The 23,662-nt window shown below is 41.3% G+C and overlaps 3 protein-coding genes across 3 annotated transcripts; all 3 read left to right on the top strand.

Moving 5' to 3' along the window:
- Positions 1-468: 468 nt before the first annotated feature.
- On the top strand, positions 469-7,794 carry klb (klotho beta). The gene is made up of 6 exons (XM_034092318.1): positions 469-1,663; positions 2,743-3,256; positions 3,586-3,854; positions 3,960-4,216; positions 4,389-5,320; positions 6,157-7,794. The coding sequence occupies exons 1-6, from the start codon at positions 899-901 to the stop codon at positions 6,570-6,572; spliced, it is 3,153 nt and encodes a 1,050-aa protein (XP_033948209.1). The 5' UTR covers positions 469-898; the 3' UTR covers positions 6,573-7,794.
- Positions 7,795-8,476: 682 nt separating this feature from the next.
- On the top strand, positions 8,477-14,189 carry ube2ka (ubiquitin-conjugating enzyme E2Ka (UBC1 homolog, yeast)). The gene is made up of 7 exons (XM_034093517.2): positions 8,477-8,813; positions 9,435-9,528; positions 9,706-9,764; positions 9,897-9,979; positions 10,791-10,890; positions 12,956-13,084; positions 13,195-14,189. Exons 1-7 carry the CDS (start codon positions 8,751-8,753, stop codon positions 13,267-13,269), a joined length of 603 nt encoding a protein of 200 aa, XP_033949408.1. The 5' UTR covers positions 8,477-8,750; the 3' UTR covers positions 13,270-14,189.
- Positions 14,190-16,330: 2,141 nt separating this feature from the next.
- Positions 16,331-20,835, top strand: LOC117454325 (neuronal acetylcholine receptor subunit alpha-9-II). The gene is made up of 6 exons (XM_034093514.1): positions 16,331-16,379; positions 16,735-16,880; positions 17,912-18,066; positions 18,766-18,946; positions 19,096-19,447; positions 19,993-20,835. The coding sequence occupies exons 1-6, from the start codon at positions 16,331-16,333 to the stop codon at positions 20,778-20,780; spliced, it is 1,671 nt and encodes a 556-aa protein (XP_033949405.1). The 3' UTR covers positions 20,781-20,835.
- Positions 20,836-23,662: the final 2,827 nt, after the last annotated feature.

The raw sequence follows: 23,662 nt of genomic DNA, 5'->3' as shown, positions 1-23,662 counted from the left end.
CCCAGCAGTGTTTGTACTCTGGCAGCGGTGTTGTTTCCTTTGGTCAGTGATTGTTGCTCAAAGCAAGTGGAGCTAAATGGAATAAGGCCATACGAGCTGATGCCACTGTTCTCCCCTGGCATAGCTTGATCACATCTTGGAAGTTCAATATGGGGGTGCTTAGCAACTTCTGGCCATAAGCCGAAAGAGAACGGCTGGTTTGTTTGTTTTCAGTTCCAGGCTGCATCATCCTTCCTTGTTTTTTGATAAATGTCACTGATTGAAATCCATTAACTCAAATGGGAAATGTGTTTCAGCACTCAAAGCCTTAGTTAAAGAGGTAAAACAATCTGTATGCCTACTGGAAATATGAGACTACAATGTGAACTGCTTCTTAGTTATGGAGCTAGGATCAGAGTGCAAGCTAATTATTGACATTTGTTTTTTTTACAGCAATCAACAGCGTGTTAAGAGCTGTGTGCAGATGTGTGCCCTCAGGAAAAACTCAGTAACCGTCTCGTGTTGGAAGTGTTAGCTCTCTCTTTTTAAATGCATTTTTTGTATTCGATTGGGAACCGTTTTTGGGATTAGAGGTGAAAAGACTTCACCGTTGGTTAACACGAGCATGTGTGTGGATATGAGTCAACCTTTGATTATTGTGTGGACATTATGTGGTAGGGAGGGGCTGAGTGGGAGCACAAGTACACCGAGGAAGAGATAAGGAAGTCTGAGCAGGTTGTCAGATGGATTCGCACCACGAAGTTTCAGATGTTACTCTCTCCTGGCTGTGATCAGTCTCCTCACTCCTCCACCATTATGGCTCTCTTGTCTTTCTCAAGAGGATTTATGATACTGAACAGAGTCGTTGCTCTGACTGAGAGCAGCACCTTTCTTCAAGGGGATTTATGAGTCTTTCAATATGCTGAACCATCCTTCTCCTCCCACACAACAGTGCCTCTTACTCTCCCTTCTGTTGCTAGTGTGTGCCTGCAACAAGGCCACCTGCTTTCTTGGGGAGGGCAAGGAGATTTGGAAGCAGCCCAACCCGGACCACTTCATAAAAAATCAGTCTTTCCTTTATGACACCTTCCCTTCAGGATTCCTCTGGGGTTCGGGGACGTCTGCCTTCCAGACAGAAGGAGCCTGGGATCAGGAGGGGAAAGGCCCATCCATCTGGGATCATTACACCCACTCCACTGTCAGAAATAAGGCGTCAACAGAGACCGCCGATGTGGCTAGTGACAGCTACGCTCGCTGGGAAGAAGATGTAGAGGCGCTGGAGTATTTAGGTGTCAGATCATACTCCTTCTCTCTCTCCTGGCCCAGACTCTTTCCTGATGGGAATGCCACAGGTCGGCCCAACCGGGCTGCTGTGGAGCACTACAGCCGTCTCATAGAGAGGCTTCTGGAGAAGAAAATTGAGCCCATCATCACCCTTTACCACTGGGACCTGCCACAAGTCCTGCAGGAGCGCTATGGGGGCTGGAAAAATGACACCATGGTGGGACTGTTTGAGCAGTATGCTGCCTTTTGTTTCCATGCATTTGGGAGCCGCGTCAGGTACTGGCTCACAATGCATAACCCATACCTGGTGGCTGTGCAGGGGTACGGAACAGGCGTGCACGCTCCTGGAGAAACAGGCGGACCTGCTGGATCTCTCTTGGTGGCCCACAATCTGATCAGGGTGAGTCAGACAGGGTTACTTGACCTATTGTGAGCCTGCATGAATATACTCTGTACTCATTCCCATGATATCAACTGACATACACTTTGAGCCTCTGCAGCAGCTTTATCACTTTATGATGGTCAAGGAATGTTTGTATCCTGAACAAACAAGATTGTGACGCAAGTACAGGCTGTCTTAGTGCTCTTTTGTTTGAATCAAATTCAACAATTTATAACTGAATGATGTGGGATGTATTGCACATAACATATAACTGGTGGAGCAAAGTGCAAAGCCATGTTAATCCCTTTTTTAAGGTATCCAATTCTGCCCAAAATCTCTGGATTGGATATCAGGGCTAAAAATAAAAGTATAATCCGATAAGATTCATAGCATAACTATCTTTCAAAAGATTGAAAAGGTTTAATGTCATTTAATAAACACAACAACGTTGAAGTTATGTAATGATATGACCAGTTATATTTCATTTTGACAGGTTTGGTTTAAAATAAATTGAAGTCAAAGTCCATCACATCACATCAGCACTTCTGAGCTGTAGCGAAACACTGTGTGACAGGAAGTCATGGAGATATGCTTCATTAATAATCACTCACGCTTATGCAGACTAGCACAGATGGTGGGGGAACAGGGAGACACACGCAGATAGCATGAGCAAATCCCATTTAGTTGTTGCTTATTTTTCTCTTAGTTAACACGACATCTCAAGAAACGATATAACACCTAGAAATGTACCTGAAATGATCCCAAACCAAGCCAGAGTAACAAGGCATTATTTTTTGATCAACTACTACTACATTTATAGTGTTGAATTAATAAGATGTATTTTTATTTATGTTCTCTCAATTAAATAACAAATGCAGGTGTGAGGTTAGCTGCTCTGTGAGTGTTTGCAGTGTTTTAATAGCTAGTCAGCAAACTGAAGCTCAATAAAGTCAGTCCTCAAATATAATTTGTGCTTGTGTTTTTTGTGTTGTAGAATATTAACATGTTTTCTGTGGAAAAAGGCTTATTGTATTGTGACTATGTTGACTACGTCACAGTATAGATAACTATAACAACGTGACTGCTGTGTTTTGCAGGCACACGCAAAAGCATGGCACACCTACAACACCCACTTCCGTCCGGCTCAGAAGGGTAAGGTATCCATCGTTTTGGGATCCCACTGGGTGGAGCCTCAAAGAGGCGCAGCCACAGCTGCCAATGTTGAGCTCTGCCAACAGTCAATGGAGGCTGTACTCGGCTGGTTTGCCAACCCCATCTTCAGCGATGGGGACTACCCGCTCTCTTTAAACATCAGGTATGGGGCCCTCTTGCCCACATTCTCCCCTGAGGAGAAGCTCTGGGTGCAGGGAACAGCCGACTTCTTTGCTCTGTCCTTCGGGCCGAACAACCTCCGTCTGGGCCGGAGCCTGGTCCAGTACGGGCAAACTGTGACCCCGGACCTGAGACGCATTCTGCGCTGGATAAAGCTGGAGTATGGGGACCCGGCAGTGCTGGTGACAGAGGGAGGCTGGTTCACTGAAGCCAGTGTGGGAAAGGAGGACACGGTGGCCATTTACTTGACCAAGAGTTTTATCAACCAGGTCCTGCAGGGTAAGAGAAGAAAAGAAGGACATAATAAAAAACAATGTAATGAAGCTGATGACCATGAACTAACCAACATATTATTAATAAACAACATGCTCTCAGATTTACAGAATTGGTGGACATAAAGTAAAACATCATTGCTTTTAACAAAAATAAAACTTGGGTATGAACACTAGTGTGTATATCAATGTTTGTGTTAGTTATTTTGGGAATATTAAATCTAAAATGAAATATTTTTTTCAAATCATTTTTCAAATGTGCATTTGAGTTGTAAAGGTTGACAACATACATTACACTTAACTAAGTCAGCAAAACAAATTCTCTTTCATTTGCAGCCATCAAGTTTGATGCGGTGCAGGTGATTGGCTACTCCGCCTGGTCGCTGGTGGATGGATTTGAGTGGAATTATGGCTTCAGTGTTAGGCGAGGTCTTTTCTACATCGACTTCAGCCAATCAGACCGACCCAGGACTCCCAAGACCTCGGCTCAGTACTACAGGCGTGTCATCGCTGACAATGGTTTCCCCATTGAAGAAACCTCCAGCGATATCAAAGGCCGTTTCCCCTGCGAATTCCACTGGGGCATTGCTGACTCCACTTTACAGGTAAGAAGAGAGAGAATCTGAACAGACAATACAGTGTTCTTTCTGCAAATGAAATGCTTATAAAATGCTACATTTCATTATTTTCTGTCTTTACTGTTTTTGTAGGTCCTCTCCTACCCTTCCTCACCACAGTTCACCGACCCCCAATTGTACACCTGGAACGTGACAGGGGACGGATCCCTGCGTCCTGTCCCGGGGATAAAGATGCCCACCGGGCGGGCCCAGTGCACTGACTACTTGGCTATTCGGGGTCATCTCCGCTTGTTTGCATCCACCGGGGCATCTCACTACCGCTTTGCTCTAAACTGGTCTCTGCTCTTACCCCAGGGAGACCTCTCGAATGTGAACACTGAAGCTCTGAGGTAGAAACACAAATATGGGCAGTTTTCCAAAATGCAGCAACACAAGGCAATTAAATTAAAAACTGTACAGCATAGATTTTAGCCAGATTCAGATACATGTTAAGATGACATTTTACATTTCTTTCTACGCACAGTAACCGCTGATTCTATAATCCTGTTCTTCATCTTTAAGGTACTACCGCTGTGTCTTGACCGAGCTCAAGAAGCTGAACCTGAAGCCTGTCGTGATTCTCTACTACCCCACACACAGAGCTCCAAACCTGGGTATTCCTGGGCCGCTGCATGCCTCTGGTGGTTGGTTAAACTACAGCACAGTGGAGGCCTTTCAAAAATATGCAGGACTGTGCTACCAGCAGCTGGGGCCCTGGGTTACCTACTGGATCACCATCAACGAGCCAAACAGACTGGTAGATTTTTATTTCAGTGAGAAAGAGAAGCATCAGGCAGCTCATAACCTTCTTCTGGCTCATGCAAAAGCTTGGCGGCTGTATGAGAGGGAACACTTTAGTCAACATGGAGCTCTGGTATCACTGGCATTGCACGCCGACTGGGCCAAGCCTGCGAACCCCTTCCTGGACTCACACACAGCCGCAGCTCAGAGATTCCTGTTGTTTGAACTCGGTCGCTTTTTAGACCCGTTGCTTGGGACTAGCCATGAGGAGAAGCATAGCAAGGGGGACTACCCACAAGAAATGAAGGAATACCTGGAGGAGAGAGCTCGAGTAATGGGCCTCCCCGGATCCTCTCTTCCAAGCTTTACTGTGGCTGAGAGGGAGGAGCTGAGAGGGTCATTGAGTTTTATCGCACTGAACCATTTTACCACCCGTTTGGTTTCTCCATATCCCCACACACAAGGCAAGTCTCAGCAGAAAGAACCCCCTGATCATGGCTGTCTCACCCTAACTGACCCCACCTGGCCGTCCTCCAGTCTGGGGCAGGCTGTTGTACCCTGGGGTCTGCGGAAGCTCCTGAACTGGGTGAGCCAGAGATATGGAGGGGCTCTGCCCATCATCGTCACAGCCAGTGGGGTCGATGACCAGGCTCCTGTGGAGGACAGACTCAGGCAACACTTTCTCAGGAGTTACCTGCAGGAGGCCTTAAAAGGTGGGGCATGCATTTCAGATCCTTCATGTCCATCAGTAGTGTTCCTCTTTGATCCAGAATGTTTCGCGTAATCATTTTGCATTGGAAACAAAATGGACCTCCGGTGAATTCAGCATGTTGTGATAGAGGCAAATATCCACAGGCAATATAGATTTTATGACCACATTGCTCCCTACTATAAAAGCAGGATTAATGAGAACACATGAAGATCATAAAAAGAGGGAGGAGGGGAGAGAAACACATTATAGGCGACAGTGTTGATCAGTGTTGTGTTCGCACTGTGCCCTTTATGGCCTTTTATGGCTGACATGTTTTGCACACAGAGGTGGACGAAATACTCAGATCTTTAAAAGTTACACGTACACCGTGTGGAAATACTGAGTTACAAGTTAAACATTAAAAATGTACTCTAAGCTGAAGTACAAAAGTATTATCATCAAATCATCCTGCACATACAGTAGGCCCATTTCAGACAAATATATCTAATCTTACTTTATCATAATCATCTTAGGCTTTCAGTTGTTTATTACTTTAATGCAGCTGAAGGAGGAGCCAGATTTTAAACAATATATACTGCAACGTCGTTTCTGAATTTCACCATAGGGTCAGATCATATAATAACACACGATCATTTATTTGTTGTTATTAATCTGAATCTTCTACCTAAGTACAGTTTTAATAAAAGTGCCTTTACGTTGTACTAATGTCAAGCACCTAAGGGGTTTTATTAAGTAACGCTAAAATAAAGTAATTTGGGTTATTATATAGCTCCAAGATGAAGAACAATTTGATGAGGGTTTCTAATCTACCTTTTCTCTGTTATTATTTGTCTCCAGCTCGCCAATTAGACAAAGTCAATCTTCAGGGCTTCTACGTTTGGAAACTGCAAGATGGACATGCCCCACAGTTTGGCCTCTTCACCTCAACCCACCACGAATCCAAGGCCAAAGCCTCCATCGCTGTGTACAACAACATCATCACTCGTGGCGGTTTCCCTGAGGATGACACCATGAAGACCTGCAGGCTAAGCGAGCTGCATGAACCTTGCTTAGTTTGTGGATGGATGTTCAAGAACAAAGCGATATTGGTCTTCGGAGGTTGCATCTTAATAACAGCTGTAATGTTGGCAACACTGGTCATCTTTGTAATCTACACTAAAAGAAACCAGACACAAGGCAGGAGGAGAGGGGTGAAAAGGAGGAGAAAAATAGAAGGAGTCCCTGTATGCTTGTGTCCACCACTGAAGTGCTAACTGGAGACACATTGGTTCTCTAATGTGTAGCAGACGAAATGTGTGCGGCTCATTGACAGAGAAGAACAATGATAATGTATCAATTATTTATGTGTTTGTGACAAATGTGTGATCAGTTTACTGACAAATACTGTCAAGTACAGGGTTAACATGGAGGAAAATTGGAATAAATGTTAAATGAGTTAAATGTAATCAACGCTAAAGACTCTTCAGAAATCAGAAACAGGTTTATTATTTATGTATGTTAACACATACGAGGAATTTGTCTTGGTGGGTACATTGCGCGTACATAAACACAGTTAAAGAATATCAAAAATAATAAAATAAAAACAATTGATACTATTATATGCTAAGATATAGAACATTATTTAAATGAAATCTGGATATACAAAAAATATATAGTATACTGTTGCAAAGTAAACAACTCTTATTGACTCACATGTTTTACAGTTATCTTTAAATTGGAAGAACATGCTTTACCTAATAAATGACCTCATGTATGGGACCTCCATTATGTAAAAAACATATTTGAATGACATGATTCAAGTATTGTTTTGGAGTCAGTGATGACTAGAATGGGCTCGAACCAATTATACATTCTATAGGTTTAGCTAAATGAATTGTGGATTGTACAAATCTTTGTAGGACCAAGTTTTAAAAAAGATTTACAAGTGGTATCCACTTTATTCAAACACCACGCATGATGTTTACTGTGTGAAGCAGACTGTGTAACTCTCCACAGGACAATGAGGCCCCCTAGTGTCACAGTTTGGAGCGCTGACTGAAACACCGTCTGTCTTGTGTTAAATATGGGTAAAATAAAAAAAGGTGAAGAGTATTTTCATGGATTTTTGTTCAACAAAACGGATCCAGTGGTGACTATGCACCAGTGGATCAATCTACATTAAAGTAGGAGGCAGCTACACATGTAAGAACCTACAGTACATCTCAATTAACTTGAACCGGTAGCCTTGATCTTTTTTCCTCAATTTTTGACTAAACGTTAATGAACACAGTTTAATAATTGAATGCAATCTGTGAGTCATTATGTTCAAACTTCTTTACCTGTTTGTTCTTTTATTTCACATTGAAAGGTGATTTTAAAAGTCATTGTTTTATATAGAAGTAAGATAGAAATATACCATCCCTATGATCATCTATGGTTTTAAATATTTAAATAATTATAGTTTTGAAATGTTAGCTGTAATCATTTACAAGCAATCAGCACCATCCTTTTAATGAATAAATAAGAGGGAAACACTTTGTCAGATGTTTCAGATTCTTCAGATGTAACAATGACAAACAGTTATCATTTTATCTACTAACATGAAATTAATATTTGTTACAAATGTAAGAGAATCAAGATAACATTCAATTTAAATGAAGAGTTAGGGTTTAGTTTTATGTAGGATAAGATTACATAAGATTTACTCCAATTTTGGAAATGTTTTCGTCACAGCAGCATGTAAACAAGGCATTGCACATCATGTGAAAATGAAAGAGTGGAAAATAAACAAACATAAACAGCTAAAAAACCCGGAACTAAACAGTTAAAAATATACAAATTCACAGTGATATATAGCTGTAGACTATTTGTCAAATATACATGATCAAGGGCCAAATTACACATTTAGATGTATGGATATATGAAATTATTATGAAGGTTTAAAAGCGTGACGTTACATAAACTATCTGTTACATAAACAATTATTATTTTTACCTTAAAAACCAATTGCATAATGTTGTTTTACACAACGCATCATTGTCATACGCATTCCAAAGTCTAATACAGTGAAGTCAAGCATAAAAGACATGAATCTAAATAATAAAAACAACAATATTATTAATGGTAAATTATTCATCATCAACAGATCGACCAATAGGAGAAGGCGTTCAGGATGGCAATACAGATCACATGACCCACTCTCCTCCAGACTGCATGCAGTTTGGTATTAAAATGTTTTCAGTACAACCAGCCATTGTGTTGTTATACATTTGAGAGATGCTGGATACATGTTGAGCTATTTAAACGAATTAAAGCAGCACATTGATAACCGGGACTAACATCGCATCAACAGCTGTTATTTTCGAGGTGGTATCTGAAGAGGAGCTGCTGTAGGAGAACCAGCGGACAGCTAACGGCGGCGAGGCCCCAACCGGACGGGAACACGGGGAACCATGGCCAACATCGCAGTTCAGAGGATAAAACGTGAATTCAAGGAGGTGCTCAAAAGCGAAGAAGTAGGTTTCCACACTCCTCAGTTAATGTTACCGCTTTATTTGTGTATTTCTCTGACTGGGTGTATGTTTGTTAGTGACGCGTCGCTGGCTGACAGCTCTGTGATCACGGAGCTGCTAGCCCGAGCTAACTGTACCAAACACGGCAGACTCACAAGTGGCTACTAGCACTAGCTGTTAATATGCCACTGTGGGGAAGTTAACGCTAGGGACGCCACTGTTGTTAGCAAGCATGTTATAGGGTTACGTATGGATGCATTAATAATTCAGTTTTAAGTTAATATTGCTAACTGGCTAGCTTCTCCTGCCTCCCATGGTAACGAAGCTAGCTGTGTTAGCAACGATGGGTTTCTTGATCCGCGTGTAGGGCTCAACTCTCACATATGTCCTCTTAGATCTACTTATACTCATCTCCACGTAGGTGAGAGGTCGTATTATCTCTGTAGATCCGTAAGATGTGTGCAACAAGTTGAGGTCAACTTTGGCTAATGCTGCGGGGGGTGTCAACTTCTGCTGCATAGGCAGGTTTGAGTTTGACAGCCAGCTAGCTTAACACTCTGCAGTCTGCCTCTCTGTCTGCTCAAGTTGTAATACTAATTTTGTGTGCGTTTCTAACTCTTTCAGACGAGCAAAAACCAGATAAAGGTGGACCTGGTGGATGAGAACTTCACAGAACTTAAAGGGGAGATAGCAGGGCCCCCTGACACACCATATGAAGGTGAGGGGCTCATTCAGACTCATTTCTAACCTGTGGCACAAGGTTGTCACTGACCATCACTTTACTTTAGGAGGGACTCGCTAACTAACTATTACATGTGGCTTGCTTTTCAAGCGTTCCCTTAAACAAATGCTAACTAGTCTTAATTGTTGAATGATTGATTGTCATTTCTTCCAGGGGGTAGATATCAACTAGAAATAAAAATTCCAGAGACGTATCCATTTAATCCGCCCAAGGTATGGACTTTTTACTATTAATGTTTCTGATAACGACCCTTTTTCATTGAGAACATTGGCTTCCAACGTTTTCTACTAACCTGGCTTATTCACAAAGTATTTTCCTCGTCCCGTTTCCATTTAATCTCTCAGGTGCGGTTTATCACAAAGATCTGGCATCCCAACATCAGCTCAGTCACAGGTGCAATATGTCTGGACATTCTCAAAGACCAGTGGTGAGTGAATGTCCACCAGCATTCCTAACGTTCTTCATCACATATCCGTCATGATGGGCTTTTTTAGTTTTGTAACATTGTTTCCCTACTAAAGTCATAACAATATCTAAATTACTGTTCTAATGCACAGCTGGTTAAGTTGTTGTTGTTGGATGCCAACACAATTATCGTCATCATTATTTCACCTTTAAAACTATACAAAGCCCCAATAGGCAGTGAATGGGAATTATGATGTGGAAGTAATTAGTTGTTAATCCCTAAAGGTTTTCAGGCACACAACAACAAGGATTAAATGTTAATCTTTCTTTGGTCAGAAACCTACTTACTAAAAGTCAGTTTAGCCCCTATACAATATCTTTTCAGTAAATGAATCTGGACTTGTGCTTAGATCCTCTTTTGTCACACTACTAAACGTCTGTTTCCAGAATCATTTAATGCTCACTTGCTCTTTGGCTCAATAACTTTACCTGCCAGCTCTTTTTTGCGAGAGCTCGATCGGTACTGCACATTACATGTACAAATATAAACAGTAATGAGAAGGAAACTTTCATCATCAGCTCTGTAAACAAAAGGTGTGTTTAGTTATTTGTGTACCACTATCCTGAATAAGCAAGTGATAGGCTTATTGTGGCAAATCTTGTTTTCAAACCCTGTATATAAACTCGCTTGTCCACTTTCATGATTAGTATTGAAAAATAGTCCTACAGCATCCCATGCAGTAACGCAAACTCTTGGAGAAACACATCCGTCTGTTGCCTTGAGGAAAGTTGTCCTTAATTTGCACTAAACAGTCTCCTGTATGTTGTTCCAGGGCAGCAGCTATGACACTGAGGACGGTCCTCCTGTCACTACAAGCCTTATTGGCAGCCGCAGAACCGGATGATCCACAGGACGCAGTGGTAGCCAATCAGGTGGGTGTGCATGTGTGTTTGATTTTAGCTTGACAGATTTACTGTGGATTTGATCATCATCATTTTTGAAGCTGACATATTTTTCTGAGATTTGGTTACTATAGTACTTCGATATAGCTCAATCTTTTTCTTTAATTACAGTTGGCTGATCATTTTTGTTCTTAACTGATAACAACAAGATTACTCGGCATATTACGACAGTGTTGATGTGTTCGTCATGACTCATGTTTCATGACCTTACAGGGCTGTCTGGTAATATAATTCTGGCAGTGTCAGGGACTTCTGTTTTGGACTTGGCTAAATGTAAAAAAAAATTATTCTAAGATGTTGTTTATTCACCTCACACATCTGCCTCACACATGGACAGTTTTTCATAATTAAGGAACAGTTGCTTAATTGTTATGGTGTTTTTATGGTTGTCTTGAAATGTATACCTTTTTTTTTTTCTTTAAATAACTGTCACACAGAACCCAATATTTAGTTGGCACACAGTAACTAAACATGTACTGAATATAATACATCTCAAGTCTTTATCTATGAATATAAATATGATGGCCCTGGGACTCACCATAGAATATGGGTGTGCCTTGAATCCATTGTGTTTAGTTACTTATGGCGCATTTCCACTGCAGCGGGTAGCCCCGTTTAAGCGTCCTCAAGCGGCCAGGCCAGTTTTTGGTGGCCTTTCCATATAGCCTAGCACCGGCTAGCGGATACATTTTCCCTCTTTTTCCGGCCCCATAAAATCGTGGTTCTATCAGGCCAGGGCCAGGGCTGAACTAGTGACGTCAACACTCTCGACTGCTGATTGGTCAGAGAGAATCCTCACAAGATCGCGCGCGAGATCATCCCTAGCATCGCATATAGATCTAGAAGCAAGCTTGCAGCATTTTAATACACAGCATTTTTGTAAACGGAGGAGCTACAAAAATGGCAACGTCAAAGAAAAGCACACCGTGGTCGACCGAGGAGGTGACGACGTTCCTACATCTCATTGGGGATGATCAAATCCAGCGGGAGCTCGACGGAACAACTCGAAATGTGAAAAAAAAGCCGATCGCCCCGCCTACATTGCGTTGCTACCCCAGGTCCTAAACTGTAATGTAAATGCGCCACGGCCTCGGACGGCCAGCGAGGCAGCCCGAGGCCTGAGCGAGGACGCTTAGAGTCGCTTAAACGGGGCTACCCCGTTGCAGTGGAAATGTGCCATTAGACCTCCAGCCCCTCATGTTGACAGGACAAGTGATGCGCTACCAAAATGTTGTCAAAAAGGAAACATTGGTCATGATTGCACTCTGATGTTAGTTAGGAGTAGGTTCATATATTTATTTAGTGTTCTCTTCTGTAGGATCCTGGATTGTTAACTCAAATCACCTTGCTGTAAATAAGTGGATGCATTCTTCTTCCTGTGCTGCCCACTGATGAAGTGTTACAGGTTAAACAATATGCAGTGCTATTGCTAGTACAGTAAAACTGTTGTGAAATATAATGTGTAGGCAGTCAGCTGTTAGCACCCCCCCTGATTTTATTATTCTATCCAACACCTACAAACGATCACTAATCCTTGTTGTGTAGTAACAGTCATCTATTGCTAATCTGCCCACATCCCAATGAAACACACGGCGGGGGTGAAATAAGATGGATCTTATAGCAGCAGCAGCACCAACACTATCTTTCAAACTGTTGTACTGCTTAATAACCCCTTTTTGAATTTAAAGTCCAGTTTATATTGTAATAGTTTATGATAATCTACACCTGCATTACATTTGAAATATGCATGGCAACAGTCTGCTGGGCAGAAACGTCTGTCTGGCGGATCTACTTCCTCTGGCTCTAAATGTCTCAGCAGCCTAAACATGATTTTATTGAGACAGTCAGGCATACAAAATAGTAAAGATGGATCATAAGTGCACTACTTTTCCCGTATGTGCATTTGTGCTGGGAGAGTTATACTGAGTATGTGCCAGTATCTGATGATGATATGCTGAGCCCCTTTAAACAAAACGTTCAACCGTTCTTACGTAGGTTAGGTATGTAGGTTCTAACCCTTTGTTTCACCATGCAGTACAAGCAGAACCCAGAGATGTTCAAACAGACAGCGAGGCTCTGGTCTCATGTCTATGCAGGCGCTCCTGTCTCAAGTCCGGAGTACACACGCAAAATAGACAAACTCTGTGCCATGGGCTTTGAAAAAGTAAGTATCTCTCGAACTTGGTTCCCCCCCCCCCCCCACTGTGCGCTGCACGGCTGAACTCTGCTGCAGAATAAAACTGTTTCTGAATGGTTTCTGTTTTTTCTTCCCAGAATGCAGTAATAGTGGCGTTGTCGTCGAAGTCCTGGGACGTGGAGACAGCGACAGAGCTCCTGCTCAGTAACTGAATCTTGACAACCCTCTTCATCTTCCTCTTTATCACTGTCCCCCCTCCTCACACATGTACCCCCTCTCTCCTCCAAATTCCCGCTGTCTGAAGGCGACTTTTTCCCTGTTGCCCTCTTTTTTTCACGTGGACTCCTCACCTCCATGCATTCCCTCCCCCCCCCCCCCCCCCATGCTCATCAATTCTGCTGTACCTCACTCAATCAGTCGCTCTGGTTTCTTTAAGTTCAATTTGACATTCCGCTACATTCAGAGAACTTCAGACACATCTTCGCCCCCTTTTGAAGCGAGATGCCAGACTTGAAACCCCGCCCACGCCTGCCACTCCCCCGGCTCGTCTGGCCGTGTCCAAGAAGCGGCTGTCAGCGGCTTAGCCTTGCCTATGCAGTGCATTTAATTTCACGCGTGTAAACATTTCTAGGAGCAAATTAAGCCATTCAAGGAGGCTCTTTTCCACCCGCTGGGTTTTTTACACACTTATAGTTTGTAGGACGAGGCTTATTCCCAGTATTACAACAGCTCATAAAGTGTCACTGAGGTGTTCACACACGGTAGCCATACTTGTTTTCACGCCTCGATTTCTCCCACTTCAACTGTTTGAATAACCCGAAGCTCCTGCAGCAAACCCCAGCTTCCATCCCCACACCTATTTCTTGACCTGGCTTATTCCACCTGTCCCTTTTCCCCGACATTTTTTTTTTACTTTTACTTGGTTTTGGCCTCCTGCAGGAATACATTTGAATTCTTGTTTTTAAAACTGAAAGAAAACAAAAGAAACAGCAGTAACACAACCTGTCACAAGTCTGAATGGAAATAGTTCAAAATGAATCTGAAATATTGCATCATCTTAACTACGCCAACAGATAAATATGTCAAAAATGAGTCATCTGTAAATAAAGATATTAAAGTCTGTGTAAATTAATCCACACTCTGTCCTTTCTGTCACATGTCTTTGCTGAGCTCTGTGATATTTATCAAATGGAATAATTCCCCCTCCCCTAGGGAATTTTAACAAATCAAACTGCAACAAGAAACCACCTGGCAACAATGTTATGTTCATACAGCATAAGATCAGTTTCTTATTAGTTTAACCTCAGTCACAATATTGATAAATAGAAAATAAATGATAAAACGTTATAGATGTTGGTGTTTATGATCCAACGTGTGTTAATGAGTTTGTTAGACTGTGCATATATTTGAATAAGAACTAGGCTGAGGCACTATATTTACAAGACCAACATAAATTGAACCCACAGGAAATTACATTGCCGGTGGAAAAGGAGCACGAAGGCTAATTTAGATGAAGAATGTGCATGCAGAAGAACTGATGAATGTATTATGTATTTGCCTTTCTGTACAGTAATATTGCTGTTGCGTTTTCCTGGTTTAAATAAGCATATTTCTTGTTTGTTTGGAGTGTCAACAAGGAGGTGATATAGGCACTTATCAAAATGCTCAGATCACCTGGCTTGGAGTGAGGCATGCTGGGAATGAGCACACAAACAGATGGCCTGCCCGGTGGCATGTTGTGCCTCCAAGAATCCCTGGCAATCATCTGAACACAGATTTCCAGCCTGCATACTCGCTCCTAACAGGAGAAAATCTGCCATTGATGTGTTTGTCAACTAATCAGCAGCTTGTAGTGGAGATCCTTTAAAACCTTAGTGACTATTTAACAATGGATTTAGCTGCCGCAGTACACCTCAGGCATCCGGAGTGACAACAGCTCATGTTGTACCCTCCCACTGGATGCTGTCGTATCTCTATAGCATCTGGAAGTCCTCCAGGCATCCCAGAGCAGAGAGAAGTGTTCCACACACGGAGGAATATATCAGACCGGAAAAAGGAGCATGCTTCCTGGCTCATCTATTGCTGCTATAATAACTGCTCTGTGCTTTTAAAATGCAAATAAATTAAGTTGCATTATTTAGTGTTTTGAAGTTTCCTTAGACTCTCTTCAACAGAGCATAGTTCATACAATTTGTTACAGCTATGCTAGATTAAACTAATTTAGATGTTTGGAGATGTTAGAAAACAAACAGCCACAGTATATTGCCGCTGGGAAATATATAGTGCCTGTGATTTAACAGAGGGTATATCTGTTACTTTAAAGTTTGTATTAGATGTACCATCTCTTTTTCAGGGAGTCCTAAATGACAATAATACAATATGGGCGCGAGCCCATAAAAAGGGAGCGCTTTCCATGAAAGGATTGGCAGGATATCTGCAGGTGACTTGGTCCATCTGGCTTTCTGTCGTTCATCTTGGTTTAGAGACATGTATCATGCACTTACACTGACTTGGCACTGAGTGGCAGTGTATGGGATGATGCAATAGGGTCCTATGTAGTGGCTGATTGTGCAACTATGCCATAAAACCCATGCATATACAAGAAAACACCTTTTGAATAGCTGTCCACTGTAGTGACCTCTATGCGTGAAAGGGTTAACTTCAACCAAAAGAAAAGAAAAAGTAGAGTAGTTGTTATATAAAAAATATGATTTGCAACTTTTATTGTAGAAAGACAACTTGCAGAAAGTGCATCAAGTGATGAAACTATGTCCTTTTATTGTCACTTTACAATTAAGAAACATGACTAATGTAATTGTTTATTTGTTTCAACATGCAAAGAACTAGTCATGCTATCATTCTAGCCCAACCTGATCATTGTTTGTATGTTTGAGTGATTGAGTTCCCCTTCTCATTTCCTTCATATCTTCCTAAAGTCGGCGGGGTGGTGTTGGAGCAGGTCAGCAGCTCACCTGGCTGCAGGTGTTTGATTGACAGCTGAAAGACCCAGTGTGTTTGGTGAGGCGATGACTCGTAGGCATCCTGTTTCTGCTGCTATGTGATAGCAGGAGTTTTGTTCCGTGTCTCGGCAGAGATGCTGGCTCCCCTGCCAAGCAGTAAGAGGCAGTCTGACCACGAGGACGCTCTCATGGAACGAGGCCCTGCTATCTGCAATTGAGTTCAACTGGGGTCGAACGGGTGGCATGTAGGCCTGTCAGGGGGTGATTATTGCTCTTGCACTCACCTTGTATTACTCTTTGGAGACGTTACTACATGATCAAGATGATACCAATAATCTGTCTGGCGATGCTGCTCCCTGAAGGTGAGTCAGACTTCTGCTTGCAGGAAAAGGATCCGAGTGCTATTGTGAATTATTTGTTCAAGAAATGGTGGTGTTTCTAACTTGTACACACACATTTATCAATGTCAAATGCATTGTTTTTCTGAATAAAAAATATTTAGTCATCATACATTATTACACGGTTAAACGGTTAAGATTAAATAAAATGCATAAAGGACAACGTTAAGGTGCTGTTTCAATCAATGTGACTTCTCCATATTGGTAACGGTTCTACACAGCAGCCTCATCTCTATTTCATTGTTGGTACAAAAATAAATAAGAAATCTCTGTAGTTTTTTTGTCAAACTTGAAATGTACCTATGTCTCTTCTCTCCAGTGGCCCACTCGGCTCAGGGTCATTATGCTCACAAGCTCCTGAATGATCTGATGGAGAATTATTCCAGCGCTCTGCGGCCTGTAGAGGACACGGACAGAGCCCTCAACGTCACCTTACAGATCACCCTCTCTCAGATCAAAGACATGGTGGGTACCAGCTCTTAGGCAAGATCCGAAACTCATCATCGCTCATTACAGTGCTTAGTAAATATTATGGTAAGATTTTGATGGTCAAATAAACCATATTTCTCTAAACCAGAGAATAGGCTGGCAAAACAACTTTATAAAGTGAAAGAATGTAGCACTCCTATATTAAATCTCAACTGCAGAGGTATAACACTCATAAGAACTAGATACGTTTTTTAAATATTATTTTGATGCCTTTTATCTGACTTTTAAACCTCATTCTTCATCATAGCAGTCAACAAAAGATTTCTTGGACGATCAGTTTGTCACAAACCTGGTTACCTATTTAAACTAACAAGTTGTAATCCCTGATGATTTTACTACTAACACCATGCTCTGAACAAGGACTGAACACATACATATTGAGTTTGGAACAATTCTTTTAACATCACTATAACAGTGGTTTCCATAGGATGAGTGTGTTGATGCAGATGTGTGTGACTGACAGACAGACCTCCTACTGTACAGGCCCGGCTTACTGTTACTCAGCTGGCTCATGTTTCTGTTCAGGTTCACTGCCGTGTCAGCCCACAGTGAATTAGCACTTGAGTTGTGTGTGTCTGTTTGTGTTGGTGTGTTTGTGTGTGTGTGTGTGTTTTCAGAATAGAGAAGAGGGCTCTCTTACTAAACGTGATGTCACTGTGATGCCTGATGTTAGTTTGTCATGATTTAGAAGAGGGGCCAGAAACAGTTAAGTGTGTGTGTGTGTTGGAGTTTCTTATTACACAAAGTGTTAACGTTTCCATTGATCGCTTAACGATGCCAAAACTACCCCCATCCACTCCTTCAGGAAGAGACTCTGCTCATCCACCTGATATTGATAGACAGGTCTTGATTTCAGCTGTTGTGATATTCTGAACCCCTCAAATCTCACACAGAGTTAATGAACAACAGAGGATTAGGAAACCAAGAACATCTCTCTTTAAACTGCTGTTAGCATGTGTGTGTGGTGTGTGTGTCTGTTCTCAATTGTGTGACCTGTGTGTGTATAGGATGAGAGGAACCAGGTGCTGATTGCTTACCTGTGGATCAGGCAGACGTGGCATGATACTTACCTGCAGTGGGATAAAGAGGACTATGACGGACTGGAGGTGATCCACATCCCCAGCAACCTTGTGTGGAGGCCCGACCTCGTGCTCTATAACAAGTACGACGTGCGTCACACAAGCATGCACAACTACAATCACACACAACTACAATCACACACGTTATTAAAGCAAATCCTCATTTTAACTGGTTAAGGACACTGTGCTAAAAGACTAATTGCCGTAAGAGGCAAGATTACGCACATTCACCCTTCAGAGCGCATCACTTTCACAGCCTTACTAACAATATTCAAGAGCGCAAAGGATTTCAATGAAAGGAAATCAGAATGTATTGTAAAGATGCAGCATATGTACACAAATGTTTTTGTATGAAGTCAATCACATACAAAAATTACATCATGCTTTACTCAGTCTACATATTGTGTTAGCACGTTAAGTTGTGCATATTATGTCATAGGATATGTAGTAGTGTACGTATTATATTGTAATGTCTTTATTAAAGTGGCCATAATCATGTACTATATACAATGCACTCAATGTTGATATATATACTGAGTTAACAGTTGCTTAGCAGGCTAGTAAGACATGTATGTATCAGTGATCATAGAGTGTGGAATCAACTATATTGTAATTTTTGAGGCACCAATCTGAATATCCTATTCTTATAAGTGAATGTTTTATTGTAGGACTGTTGAATTTGCGTAGTATAAAGATGTAATACACAGTTAACTCAGCCTCTAAAGCATACATTGATTAAACCAACTAACACGTGATTGAGTAAGTCTTTCTTCCTCCTCCAGAGCCGATGATGACTCCTCAGGGCCGATGGACACCAATGTGAAATTGCGTTACAATGGAGAGATAACCTGGGATGCTCCTGCCATAACCAAGAGCTCCTGTGTGGTGGATGTCTCCTACTTTCCCTTTGACAGCCAGGAATGTAACCTGACTTTTGGTTCCTGGACCTACAATGGCAATCAGGTTTGTAAATGATCACTAAATAAAGCTAGCAAGCACATTTTCAGACTAATAAATAGAGCCATTATTTATGTGGTTATGCTGTACACAAGTGTGTGTTTGTGTGTGGGTGGAGCTGAGCCTCATGTAGTCTCACATTACTCTCATTCCAGGTAGACATCATTATGGGCATGGACAGCGGTGACCTGTCAGACTTTGTGGAGAATGTGGAGTGGGAGTGCCACGGGATGCCAGCCACAAAGAACGTGATCATGTACGGCTGTTGCTCTGACCCGTATCCAGACATCACCTACACAGTGCTCCTGCAGCGCCGCTCCTCCTTCTACATCTTCAACCTCCTCCTCCCCTGCTTCCTCATCTCCTTCCTGGCTCCTCTGGGTTTCTACCTGCCTGCAGACTCTGGGGAGAAGGTTTCCCTGGGAGTGACCGTTCTGCTGGCTCTCACTGTGTTCCAGCTGATGGTGGCCGAGAGCATGCCTCCATCCGAGAGTGTGCCCCTAATAGGTAAGAGTGTTTCATTAGCATTCTGTTCAAACTAAACAAAATAAATGCATGCATGATTACTTCATGCAACAAAGGTGTACAAAGTGCTATGAATATGTTTCATTTCTACTTGGAACTTGGTCAGGTCACACTTTGTTTAAAGTAGAAGCCATATCCCTATATCATGCACAGCGAAAGGAAACAAGCTCTGCTTTGGAGCTGTGGTTTATCCAAAGCACCAAGAGTGATTAAACATACACACACAATAAACAATGTCATTATTATAGAAGAAAGAAGAAGAGTTGAATACATGTACAGAAATCTGGATCTGAAATAAGATGTTCTAGATAAAATAGCAATAAGGAAAAAAAGAAACAGGATTTTTTAAAGCCAATATGTAAAGCAGATTTAGAAGGTGACTTGCAAACATGCATCAAAACATGGCTTTATAAAAAAATACCAAAAGTTAAATAACGATGACAACATTGAAGGACATATTGTTCTTCTTACTGTAGTTCTTAGAGCAACCTTCACCCCTGTCTGTTTTGCTTTTATCTGTTACCCAGGGAAGTACTACATTGCCACTATGACCATGGTCACAGCCTCCACATCTCTCACCATCTTCATCATGAACATCCACTTCTGTGGTGCGGAGGCCAAACCTGTCCCCCAGTGGGCTAAAGTCCTCATCATTGACTATATGTCCAAGATTTGTTTTGTTTATGAGGTGGGCGAGAACTGCACCTCTTCCTCTTCCTCCTCTTCTTCCTCTTCCCACTTCCCCCAGGAGGACATCTGCAATCAGCACCTTAACTCTCATATTCATGCTAACGGTAAACCAGGAAGCCACAGTACAGAACAGGATTGGCAGGGTTGCAAATACCCCAGACCTCAGACCCCCAAGCTGCAGCGCCCCCCCCAAGTGAAGGCCCAGCCCCACATCACCAGAGACGAGGGGAGTCACTTCTCAAGCTTCACACCGGGGAAATATGAGGGCTCTAATGGGAAAATCCCCACAGGTGACTGCTTTAAAGAAGACCAGAAGGTCCCCTGCTACCCTGAAGACCAAAAGCTGTCCTGCTGTCCCGAAGACAAAAAGCCCCCACCTCAAAGCCCCAGCGTTACTTTCGGCCCTTGCATTTTCTGCAGCCATGGCAGTGGCTTCCCTGGTGCGGACACCAAGCTGGTGCGCAATGTAGAATATATTACTAAATGTTTTCGAGAGCAGAGGGCGACATGTGCCAAAGGGGCTGAGTGGAAGAAGATCGCCAAGGTGATGGACAGATTCTTCATGTGGATCTTCTTCATCATGGTCTTCCTCATGAGCATCCTCATCATTGGCAAGGCACCGTGATGTTGCACTTCTATTTGACTTAGTTAGGTCAAATAAAAAAGTATAAGGGACTATTGTAATCTTTTTATAAAAACTTATGTTGAAAAGTGTGACGACTTAATAATAACAGTACAGATTAAAGTGATGTGAAAATAAACACATTTTCTCTTTCTTCACTGTTTTTCATACAGCATTTGCTGTACTCTTAAACATTAGCAATAATATTAAAAGCTATGATTTCTTACAAACATAATTATGTAATGTCCTATACATAGCAATGTAACATTATTTGGTATTTATCTAAAACTAAATGGGCCAGCCAATACCAATATACTTTATCACGGTGGTGAACATAATTTATAATGAAAGGAAATCAGGGGATTAGAAACAACAATAATGTTTGTTATTAAGTAATAATATTGGATATTTTTGACCTCTTCCCTACTGATAGAATCTTGTAAATATACAGCTTTTTACCATCCCCCTCAAGCCTGGCTTTGATATGCAGGTACCTTACCAACTAACCATTGATTACATTTAAGGGGATATTCTGTTAAGGTAAAATATTACCAATGGAGACAGTACATGACTTATTCACCACTATGAAATCAGACGCCTGGGGCTGAGCGTCAGCGCACGCTCTGGATCTGCAGAAACATTTCTCTGTTCGAAATAATCCAGTGAATAGTTAATGAGCAAGCATTGTTTATAGCGCAACCAAGGAAGTGAGGATGTAAGGTAATATGGAGCATTAATTATGTAAGACACCTAGCACACTCGAAAAACCCACCCCCTAAAATAACCCATATCTTGAACTTGGAAAGTCAAGTGTGTGTTTCAACTGTAGGTGAGAAGAATAGGAGGGGACACATGTAAAACTAATATTGTATTACATAAGGTACCATTACTTCACTTAAATATTTCCATTTTATGCAAGTTTATACGTCTACTACTCATCTAGATTTTAAATTGAAATATTGTACTTTTTCATAGACTGATGTATTATGTCCTCCCTTGTTCCTATAACTCTTTATGAGTCACAATAGTAGATAAGGAATGCAATAAATAGAAGACTCAGACGGGTATCAACTGAAACCAATGATCTCTCTCAGATTTCCCCCCATGATTCACTTATCCAACAGCAGAGAGCGCTCATTTCCCACATACCATTGGGATGGTGGATACCCCAAAGCTTAGTGTTTGAAGCTCAGTGTGGCAACATGAGTGCATAAGATCTGCACCTCAGAACGGTTCCCTCTGTCATCCTTTACTCACAAAACTTCACCACTGAGGGGTGAAAAATGAATAGACTATTTATTACACCTCCAGGTTATCATGTGGCAAGAGACTTTACATCACTGAATTTCCATAATTAAATATGAAGGCTATAAATGAAAGTTAGTAAAAAAAAATGCTGTGGCAGCAGTTAGTACGCCTGTTGATTATTCTGTTGAGTCCCAGAAATCAAATGGGCAGAGGAGTCAATGTTTTGTATCCTTTTCTCCAAAAGGGATTGTCATGATGCATGTGATGGGCTATATTTGAGACAATCTTACATTTCCGGTCTAAGAGAAGCTACTGCATTGCTTCCCATTAGAGCTCAGCGAGGTGCAGGGGCCACGGCAGGCTGTAATCACCATGGGAGACCGAAGAAAAGTGTGAACCATGTAATTTGGACAGGCAGAGCAGCTCAGGCACTAAAGACTGCTGCTGTGGAAATTGGCAAGTGCTTTACAGAATTTCACATAAAGAGGCATTAGCCATAACCTCTCAGATTTAGAAACGGAATGGGGAAATCACTGTGATGATACCATGTATTCACAAATGACATGGTGGACCAGAGCTAAGTTTTCATTCAATTGTCGTTCTGAAGTACAATTTTGAGGCTCCTACAAAATTGTTTACATTTAATGCTATTTTACACTTTCATACTACATTGAATTTTTACTAAAAGCATGTAAAGCTTAGTTACAAAACCAGCCACAACATTAATAGATGCTGACGTGTTAATTCATTCATCAAAATAATATGATAATATAATACTGTGTATACAAAAGTAAAATATGACAAGAATGGCCATTTTTCCCTTTGAATAAGTTTACCTTTAATACATTAAGTATATTTGTAATACATCACTTTTGTTCACCATTGTGACTAGTAACATTATACTTAAATTGCACGTTATTCTTTATTTTATTAGAACCATTAGACAAACATTTTTATTCATTTTACACTTAACTGGATGCATTTTTAGGAAAAAAATATTTAATTTAACTTTTCATTTTAAATAAGCTTTGGTAAAAATATACAAAACTGCAAACAAATGAAACATCATATACAATATACAAAATGATGTGACACAAGTGTTGATGAGAGTCATATTGAAGACATTTGACTGGACAGATTCAAAGTAGTGCTGGTCAAAGCATAATAGTATGGCACAAAGGAGGTCTGATCGGTGTTTAGCCATCTTGATTGAGGAATATCTTATAGTACATTATCATGAATTAAAAAAAAGATTCTGAAAAACAATTTATTTTAGGCTAAGTGTGCTGTCCACATTTGTACACTGCAGTTATTGTTTGCCTTGCACCTGGATATTTTGCCTGTATGTGTGCACTGTGCACACTTAGTCCCGCTTCAAAATTATAATTATAACCATGCTGGCTGATTTCAATTGAGATATGTGTCTCACTACATTGAAGCAATATAAATTAAGCTACAGCAACATTGCAGACCTAGTTTAACATTTTACACTGAACCAAATGTGTTCCTAAATGCTATCAATATGAAAAATACATCATACCCTATAAAATATGCAATAATACAAATAATACAATTGATAATACAACGTTGTAATGGATATTATAGGCTTTAAGTGTCACAATTAATATTGATATCTA

Source organism: Pseudochaenichthys georgianus, chromosome 10 (genome assembly GCF_902827115.2).
Source record: "Pseudochaenichthys georgianus chromosome 10, fPseGeo1.2, whole genome shotgun sequence".
NCBI lineage: Eukaryota > Metazoa > Chordata > Actinopteri > Perciformes > Channichthyidae > Pseudochaenichthys > Pseudochaenichthys georgianus.
This window is presented reverse-complemented; position numbering and strand designations above follow the sequence as displayed.

Excerpts from the sequence above, each read along its gene's own strand:
- klb (XM_034092318.1), top strand. The coding sequence starts at position 899 with ATGCTGAACCATCCTTCTCCTCCCACACAACAGTGCCTCTTACTCTCC. Across the intron at positions 3,855-3,959 it reads TTGCTGACTCCACTTTACAG|GTCCTCTCCTACCCTTCCTC; the intron begins GTAAGAAGAGAG and ends CTGTTTTTGTAG. Across the intron at positions 4,217-4,388 it reads GTGAACACTGAAGCTCTGAG|GTACTACCGCTGTGTCTTGA; the intron begins GTAGAAACACAA and ends TTCATCTTTAAG.
- ube2ka (XM_034093517.2), top strand. The coding sequence starts at position 8,751 with ATGGCCAACATCGCAGTTCAGAGGATAAAACGTGAATTCAAGGAGGTG. Across the intron at positions 9,529-9,705 it reads CCCTGACACACCATATGAAG|GGGGTAGATATCAACTAGAA; the intron begins GTGAGGGGCTCA and ends CATTTCTTCCAG. Across the intron at positions 9,980-10,790 it reads GACATTCTCAAAGACCAGTG|GGCAGCAGCTATGACACTGA; the intron begins GTGAGTGAATGT and ends ATGTTGTTCCAG.
- LOC117454325 (XM_034093514.1), top strand. The coding sequence starts at position 16,331 with ATGATCAAGATGATACCAATAATCTGTCTGGCGATGCTGCTCCCTGAA. Across the intron at positions 16,380-16,734 it reads GGCGATGCTGCTCCCTGAAG|TGGCCCACTCGGCTCAGGGT; the intron begins GTGAGTCAGACT and ends TCTTCTCTCCAG. Across the intron at positions 16,881-17,911 it reads TCTCTCAGATCAAAGACATG|GATGAGAGGAACCAGGTGCT; the intron begins GTGGGTACCAGC and ends GTGTGTGTATAG.